At 42.2% G+C, this 9,158-nt stretch overlaps 1 protein-coding gene across 5 annotated transcripts in view; it reads right to left on the bottom strand.

Annotated features, from left to right (window-relative positions):
* The window catches only part of AIMP1 (aminoacyl tRNA synthetase complex interacting multifunctional protein 1), a 433,090-nt gene that overhangs the window by 3,193 nt on the left and 420,739 nt on the right, over positions 1-9,158 (bottom strand). For all 5 annotated transcript variants that reach the window (XM_069978430.1, XM_069978427.1, XM_069978426.1 and 2 more), the window contains one exon: positions 4,103-4,271. In XM_069978430.1, coding sequence (XP_069834531.1) covers positions 4,103-4,271 — 169 coding nt within the window. The remainder of the gene's footprint in view (positions 1-4,102; positions 4,272-9,158) is intronic.

The following is a 9,158-nucleotide window of genomic DNA, read 5'->3' as shown; positions in this document are numbered from 1 at the left end:
CCGCAAATGGCCCTCCGGACGGACTTTGGACATGCCTGAACTATAGGATCCACCTACTCTAACCAGTAATAAATGGGACAATCTACAATCTGATAATAATGCGTTAAACTAATGTCACAGCCACGTTAACCCCTTGGCTGACACCCACCCGCAGCTAATGCTGATCTCAGTTGTCCAACCCCTCAAACCTAACTCCACTAGAGGGGACGCATTAGAGTAGATTATTGGAATTTGCGCCTATTTTTTTTCGGCAAGCAGTTTTTGTTTTATTATCTATACCCAGTTATCTTGTCTAGTCTATGTTCACACATAGGGGGAGATTTATTAGTGTAAAGTGAAACTGGCTCAGTTGCACCTAGCAACCAATCAGATTCCACCTTTCATTTTCCAAAGAGTCTGTGAGGAATGAAAGGTGGAATCTGATTGGTTGCTAGGGGCAACTGAGCCAGTTTCACTTTACACCATGTTAGATGAATCTCCCCCATAGTGTTTTCATCAGTCTTTTTTCAGGAGTGGGTTAAAAAACACAGAAACTGGGCAAATCTTTACATTATAATTGTGCCCTGACCAAATGTCCGAAATACTATATGTGAACAAAGCCCTAAGCCGCTTTTAACAGCATTAAGATATTTGCTTTTAAGCAGTCACATAGAGCACAGGAACCTGTGAGCAGGAGATGATTCATTTGTCTCTGTGACCTGTGACCGTAGGGAGGGGAACTGTGATGGCCAACTACCATGAATGCCGTGTCCTGTGTTACCTATATAGAAGTATTGCCAGCCATTGTAACCCCATATGTGATGGAAATCTTCACAGAACAGTAAGGGCCATATTACACCAACAGATTATCTGACAGATTTATTTCAAGCTAAAGCCAGGAATGGATTTGAAAAGAGGAGAAATCTCAGTCTTTCCTTTATTACCTGTTCTCTGTTTATAGTTATATGTTGCCGGCTTCGGTTTAAAAAAAAAAAGGCAGATAATCTGTTGGTGTAATAGGGCCCTAAGTGTTAGTTTATTACTAGCTTAGCTTTAGTTGTTGAGAGTGAAAACTGAATGATTTCAGATTTTTTTTTTTTTTTTTTTTTAAAGATAACAGAACAAGAGAATAGGTAATAAGTAGAGATGAGCGAACCTGGAGCATGCTTGAGTCGATCTGAACCCGAACTTTTAGCATTTGATTAGCGGTGGCTGCTGAACTTGGATAAAGCCCTAAGGCTATGTGGAAAACATGGATATAGTCATTGGCTGTATCCATGTTTTCCCAACAACCTTAGAGCTTTATCCAAGTTCAGCAGCCTCAGCTAATCAAATGCCGAAAGTTCGGGTTCGGATCGACTCAAACCCGAACCCGGTTCGCTCATCTCTAGTAATAAGGTAATACGTATCTGATGACTGGTGGCACCTCCAAATCGATCATAAGAACATTGATCCTGTATCCTCCATTTTAATGGCGAATCAGTTGGGTAACTACTTTTTTATGTGGGGAAAAACCTCCCTTTAACACTCAACATAATTAACCAGATTAATGAAGAATAGTGTGAGACAAAAAAAGGTGTACAGGAAATTTTTTATTTTTTTTTACTTTTGTTTCAACTGCAGAAAGATCCCATCTAGCTCCACAGTCCCAGTCACGTGTATATAGGATGTGAGCCGTGTGACTCAATGTACTTAACTGGACGCAGTTAATCAATGAATCAATAAGCTCTGCCTTTTAATGACGATGGAAAAAAGGTTCAATTCTTCTATTGACTTTTTTTTTTACAGTGTGACATCCTTAAAGGGAAACCAACAGCAGGTTAAAAGACTATCGCTGGTTTTACACGGAACGATAATTCGCCCAATCCAACGATAAACGATTTTGAAGCAACGATATTTGGTTTTCATAACGATCAGCATTTAGACGGAGAAAAATTGTAAGAAGATTCGTAAGAAAAATCGTTATTGCGATTGTTTTTAAGATCGGTTAAGCCCATCTTTCACATAGGGTGAATCTTTGAAAGACTGTTTACACAAAGCGATCTGCGAATTTTTAGCGAACGACGAACAACGATTTGAGAACATGTTCAAAGATCAAAATGACCGATTATTCGCTCATCGCTTAATCGTTTGCTGTGTTTACACGGAACGATTATCGCTCAAATGCGATTGTTATAGCGAAAATTCGAACAATAATCGTTCCGTGCAAACCCAGCATATCTCGTTGCCATTGGGCAGTTTGGTGCATTGGAGACTACAGCGACCCACCCTGCTGCCTTGCCCTTTCTATTGAATATTCATCCAGCATTATCCTTTTTTTGGCGTATCAAGGGTCTAAGGCTGCCTTTACACAGAGAGATTTTTGAAGCCAAAGCCAGGAACAAAATATAAATAGGGAACAGGTCATAAAGAAAACATTGAGATTTCTCCTATTCTCAAATCCATTTCTGGCTTTGGCTTAAAAAATCTGTCAGATAAATCTCTCTGTGTTAAGGCAGCCTTAGGGCCCTATTCCACCGGACGATTATCGTTCGCATAATCGTTAACGATTAACTATCTCAAACGACCGCTAATGTGAAAGACCTTAAAACGTTCACTTATTTCCATGGAACGATAATCGTTACTTATGATCGTATTTGCGAGTCTTTTCTTCGCTATTGCGTTCGTATTTACTGCGAACGACGTCTTATTCAATGCGAATGATTTGCGAATGTTTTGTGAACGAGCAACGATAAAAATAGGTCCAGGTCTTTTAAGGCGATCAACGATTTCTCGTTCGGTCGTTAATTGTTAACTGCATTTCAACCGAACGATTATTGTTTAGATTCGAACGATTTAACGATAATCGTCCCTGGAATAGGGCCCTTAGTTTATCCCATATATATTTAAATTCAGTTACTGTAGATTTAGCTACCAGATCTGCTGGAAGTTTGGGCCAAGTGTCTACTACTCTTTCAGTAAAGAAATATTTTCTCATGTTGCCTGAAGCTTCTGCACTTAGCATGGACTCTCACTGGTACAATAGCGACAGGTCTTTACCAAACATGCTTTCCAACTTGATTGCCAACTGGAGAACAGAGGTCAGGGGTTATCAGAGCAGCGAAGCAGAGATCTCTGTCTTCTGCTTGTTAACCTTTTTTTTGTGTTGCAGAATGTAAGTAAACATTGGGTCACTTACACATTGCAGTACATAAGGGGTTAAGCAGAAGGGCACACTCTTACCTTCTCCCCCGGGCCCCCATCCTGCATAGCAACCGTCTACATGCCTCTATGGTAGCTACGCCACTGCTACAGGGTGAAACGTCACTGTTGTACCATGGATGTGCAATAAAATCTTTGGATTTTTGCTTCAAAACTAGGAGCTGTTGGATTTCATCACTTCTCAATGACATGTTAAGGGTGCGTTCACACCTACCGGATCCGCAGCAGATTTTTCATGCTGCGAGTTTGCAGCGAAATCAGCTGAGGATCCTGTACTGTGAAGCTCAATGGGTCCCATACACGCAGCGGATCCGCTGCCTGCATGGGACCCGGCCCCTTTAACCCCTGCGGCGCCGCCGGCCACCCGCAGCTTACAGCCCCGGCTCCCTTGAACCCCCGCACGCCAGATCGCCGCCCCGGCCCCGAGCATACATCACCTGCTCAGGCCGTGGCTGTGTGATGCTCCCGACTCCCCTGCACGGCAGCACTGATGCTGATAGGCAGTGAGGGGAGCATCACACAGCCACAGCCTGAGCAGGTGATGTATGCTCGGGGGCGGGGATCGGGCGGGCGTTGCGGGGGTTTAAGGGGGCCGGGGCTGAAACCTGCGAGCGGCCAGCTGCCGCGCAGGGGTTAAAGGGGCCGGGTCCCATGCAGGCAGCGGATCGCTGCATGTATGGAACCCATTGAGCTTCACAGTACAGGATCCGCAGTTGATTTCTCTGCAAACTCGCAGCATGAAAATCCGCTGGGGATCCGGTAGGTGTGAACACACCCTGAAGGTTATATTGAAATGTTAGAAACAGTGTAAGTGCAAGCCATAGCATTCCACAGTGAATTAGGGCTTTTCTATGTAAAGTTTTCTGATGTTTGTGTAAGAACGGTAAGTAGTCTATTTCCAGCACAAGGAATCAAAGTTTACCTGGGAATCCTTGAAAGGTAATTCTATCTCCAGGAACTGCTCCACTGGGGGGATCCAATATTTCCACCTTCTCTGGAGAGCTGGCACACATGACCATGGCTTGGGATACTATTCCTCTCATTTTGGCGGGTTTCAAGTTACACAGCAGCACTGCCATACGATTCTGCATCTATAAAATTAAGACAAGGCTGGTTGACATCTAGTATCTTTTTATACAAGCAGATGGTAGACAATGAAAAACAGAGACGCTGCCTTAAAATCCACAAATAGACTTCTTAGACAGTGCTTTTAAAAAGATGGTTCACAAGACTTTTAATGCCTAAAGGCGGCGCTGTAACATACTGTATATAATCCTATTAATGAATATTCATATATTAGGTAACAAGTAACTATTTAAAGGGGGACTCTGGTGATTTTTGTTTCCTTTAAAAAAAACGGTGTCAGAAGTTAATTACAAATATATAAAATTTTCTAATTAAAAATCTTTCAGTACTTATCATCTGTTGCATGTCCTGCAAAAAGTGGTGTATTATTTCCAGTCTGGCATAGTGCTCTCTGCTGCCACCTCTGGAACTGTCCAAAAGAGAAGAGGTTTTCTCCTGGGAATTTGCTACTGCTCTCTACAGTTCCTGACATGGACAGAGGTGGCAGCAGAGAGCACTGTGTCAGACTGGAAGTAATACACCCTTACATGCAGGATATACAGCAGCTGATAAGTATTGGAAGACTAGATTTTTAAATAGAATTAAATTACAAATCTATATAACTTTCTGATACCAGTTGATTTGAAAAAAAAAAAAAATCGCAGGAGTTGCCCTTTAAAGCTAATCCTATATTGAAATGATACTGCAGTAAAACACATTTATCATCTGCACACTGACTAGATGATAAATCGCCGTTCAATGGGGAGATTTATCTGACTAATGGTGCGTTTACACAGAGAGATTTATCTGACAGATTTTTGAAGCCAAAGCCAGGAACAGACTCTGAACAGAGAACAGCTCATAAAAGGAAAGACTGAGATTTCTCCTCTTCTCAAATCCATTCCTGGCTTTGGCTTACAAAATATGTCAGATAAATCTCTCAGTGTAAACGCACCATAACTGTGAGGACTAGAGATGATCGAACAGAGTCGAGGATCAGGTTCGTACGCACCCAAACCATCGCATTTGACTCCCGCAGTCTACCCGTTCCGTGGGGAAGGTGGAGACAGCCCGAGTACCACCTGGAAAACAGGAATACAACCTATTACCTAGGCTGTATCCCTGTTTTCCAGGCAGTACTCCGGCTGTCTCCACCTTCCCCACGGAACGGGAAGGCAGCGGGAGTCAAATGCCGATGGTTGGGGTTCGTACCTGAACCTCGGCCGTGTTCGATCATCTCTAGTGAGAACAAGGGCTACCAGTCCCAAAACCCACACCAATAAGGCAACAGACAAACACTCGCTCTCTTCAAACTCTATAGGAGTGACAAGAAGCCAAGCATAGGGGCCACAGCTCCAATGAACGTCCTACCCAAGCTGTTATAGTAACAGACACATACAGTTCACTTAAGGATACTCTAGAAGTACATAAAATACGGTAACATAACACGTCATGTATTTCTAAATTTATTATAAAGGCACAGAGGTTTTTATTATTCCTACATAGCTGAGGTTCATAAAAAGTTATTTGGGAAGGCCTAGTCTATGGGATAAAGCTTTACCATACTCAGGATGGGGGCTAAGCACATAATCCATCTTACATACATAAAAAAAAGTGTCAACAAATTGAAAACACAAAATCCTGGCTATGCCCAAATCCAATCACCGTAACAACGTTAAATTTTTCAGCACATGTTCAAAGACAACGGAAAAGGCCAAAATACACAAAAAAACAGGTTTGGGGTCGTATTGATCCAGCAAGTCGCTGTACTTTCAGGCTTTTCCTGCCAGAAATAAGATATAGCTGCGTTTTATTATACAGACGAAAGAAAACTTCCAAAACATCTGAACGAAAATGAGTCCTTCCCTTACGCGTAACCCAATCCAAAGTTTACGATGGCTCACAGCAAGAATATTTCCCTTGAAGTTATTTTCGGAAGGAAAACTAATTTGCAGCATTTACCTACTCCTCTCCCCCAAGACGTTAGAATATCCTAATAGAAGTGAAAATGAGCGGTAGCAGAGACCTAAAGGAGACCTACCAGAAGAGTGAAAAGGGCCATTAAAAAAACACAAAAATATGAAAATTTTTTTATTAGTTCCTTACATATGCACTGAAACGTGAAAGGCTTGAGGTTCCAGGCTCAAAGCCCAAGCTACAAACCAGCCAGGGACCGGTCACAACATTTCCTTCCCCGATGTTTATCCCATGTAATGTTGTCCTGGAGACCCTGTGTGGATCCACATCACCAAATACATAAATAATTGTCACCGTTCAAGACAGGTAGGTATTCATGAATCAAGTAACTTGGATCACTATGGGTCTCCATGCCAATACAAGGCACCTGATAGAAGGGTCACCTACTCATCCAAAACTTCCCACAACACATGTGCACTTACAACTTATACATGGCTGCAGATTTGCAGCGTATTACAGTACTAGTGATGTAAGATTTCAGACGTGTTCTTCTCTTTACAGCATGTTTAAACCAGCATCAGCACTGACTTTTAATAGTATATATAACTAGCGATACTTGGTATATGGAATTTAGATGGAAAAAAAAATCTCTAAAGGACAATATACACAAAACAGCAATGTAACATGCATCCCTATAGATGAGCGAACCTGGAGCATGCTCGAGTCCATCCGAACCCGAACTTTCGGCATTTGATTAGCGGTGGCTGCTGAAGTTGGATAAAGCCCTAAGGTTATGTGGAAATCATGGATATAGTCATTGGCTGTATCCATGTTTTCCAGACAACCTTAGAGCTTTATCCAAGTTCAGCAGCCTCAGCTAATCAAATACCGAGCGTTCGGGTTCGGATGGACTCGAACCTGAACCCGGTTCGCTCATCTCTATGCATCCCCCATTCCATTCTCAGAGTGCAGGGCTTAAAGGGAATCTTCCACTAGGTTTATGCTGCCTTAAATGAGGGCAGCATAAACTAGTGACAAAAATTCTGAACAGATCAGTGTATTACTTACATAATTCTGTTCAGCCATTCTCCTAATATGCAGGAGAATAGGATTCTTGCCACACCCCTTCCCCCAGATGCTTATTGAAAGTTAACTGCCTATACACATCATGGATAGATAACTGCCAATCAGTAGCTGGTGGGTGGAGTTTTCTGCTTCTCATGAATATCCAGGACTACTGGGCTCATGCACATAATGTAGAGGACTACTTATTGTCCATGTTATTCAGGAAAATATCTCTGGATCAGCTGCACAGAAGTGATACATCATTCTGTTCAGCTTCTCTGTCACTATTTTAAGCTACCCTGAGACAGGACACCATAAACCTACTGACAGAGTCTCTTTAAGCAGCAACTTGAGTACCAGACTAAAGTTCTTATCATGCGTTGCTGACATCTACTCCAGGCTGCTCTCCTTCCCAGTAAAGCCTCTCACATTACCTCCTATGTCCTGTGTCCAGATGTTTCATAGACAAACAATTTAATCTCCTATAATTTTCAGCGTTGTAACTGAGCGAGATCAACCAAAAAAAACGAAGCTGAAGTCATAACCCTAGGCAACAAGCTATCATGTCTTTTAGGGCCAGTGAGTAATGAGGGTTTTGTGGGAAACTAAAAAAAACTGAACTACTTTGGATTTATGAGTTTAATTTTGTATAGCAAAATACAGTCAGGTTTTGTATACCAGAATACCCCTTTCTGGTCAAGAGTGAACTGTTTGACTGAATCAACTAAGGGTACTATTACATGAAGCGATTATCAACCGTACTTAGCCGATTATCGGACGTTCTGACCAATAATCGTTTCGTAATAGGTCATGTCTTAAATCAACGATCAGCCGACATACATGACGTTGGCTGATCGTTGATTTAAGGTAAGACCTAAAATCCCGATAAAGATAGCAACGTTCCGCTGGCCAATGCTCTGTGTAATAGGAACAGTGGCGGCAGACTGCCGCTATCTCCTATGGACTACCCGGGGAGAGCCCCTCCAAACAATCCATGCAATAGCGCCCTAAGCAAGGGACCTAGAAATTATTGTAAGAGGCTCAGCAGTGGAGAAGGCTTGTATGCAATTTTTAAGTGCTTTTTTTTAAAAACAAAATTCTGAGCCAATAAGATCTTTCCATTTGCTGCTCCGGTCTTACAATCCAGGTGTTGGCTTTCCGCTTCAATGCAGTGTCCGTGAACGGCGTAGTGATAGTAGGCAAATAGAAGAGTTATGGCACTCAACAAAGACTTTATGCAAAAACGTGTAATTTCTGCACTATGTATATTTATCAAACATGGTGTAAAGTGAAACTGGCTCAGTTGCCCCTAGCAACCAATCAGATTCCACCTTTCAATCCTCACAGACTCTTTGGAAAATGAAAGGTGTAATCTGATTGGTTGCTAGGAGCAACTGAGCCAGTTTCACTTTACACCATGTTTGATAAATCTCCCCCATTATGTGAATAAGCTACTGTGTGCTGCAAGACTTTGGTGAGTGCCAGAACTATCCTATTTACCTACTGTCACCCACAGACTGCAGCTACACACCCCTATTATCCATTGCGTAGAATGATATTAATGGTGACTGAGGAGGTTTCTTAATGTTTCCTACAGACAGGGAGAGGGAAACTACAGGCTATATAGATTTGTAATAAATCTTCTCATATTTATCAGCTGCTGTATGTCCTGCATGAAATTATCTTTTAGTTCCAGTCTGACGTGGTGCTCTCTGCTGCCACCTCTGTCCAGGTAAGGAACTGTCCAGAGCAGGAGAGGTTTCCTATGGGGATTTTCTGTTGCTCTGAACAGTTCTTGTCTCGTACAGAGGTGGCAGCAGAGAGCACTGTGTCAGACTGAAAAGAAAACACAATTTCCTGCAAAACATACAGCGGCTGATAAGTATGGGAAGACTTGAGATTTTTTGAATAGAAGTAAATTACAAATCTAT

The sequence above is a fragment of the Dendropsophus ebraccatus genome, chromosome 7 (assembly GCF_027789765.1).
Source record: "Dendropsophus ebraccatus isolate aDenEbr1 chromosome 7, aDenEbr1.pat, whole genome shotgun sequence".
NCBI lineage: Eukaryota > Metazoa > Chordata > Amphibia > Anura > Hylidae > Dendropsophus > Dendropsophus ebraccatus.
The sequence above is the reverse complement of the archived record's forward strand: the minus strand, read 5'-3'. Positions and strand labels throughout refer to the sequence as shown.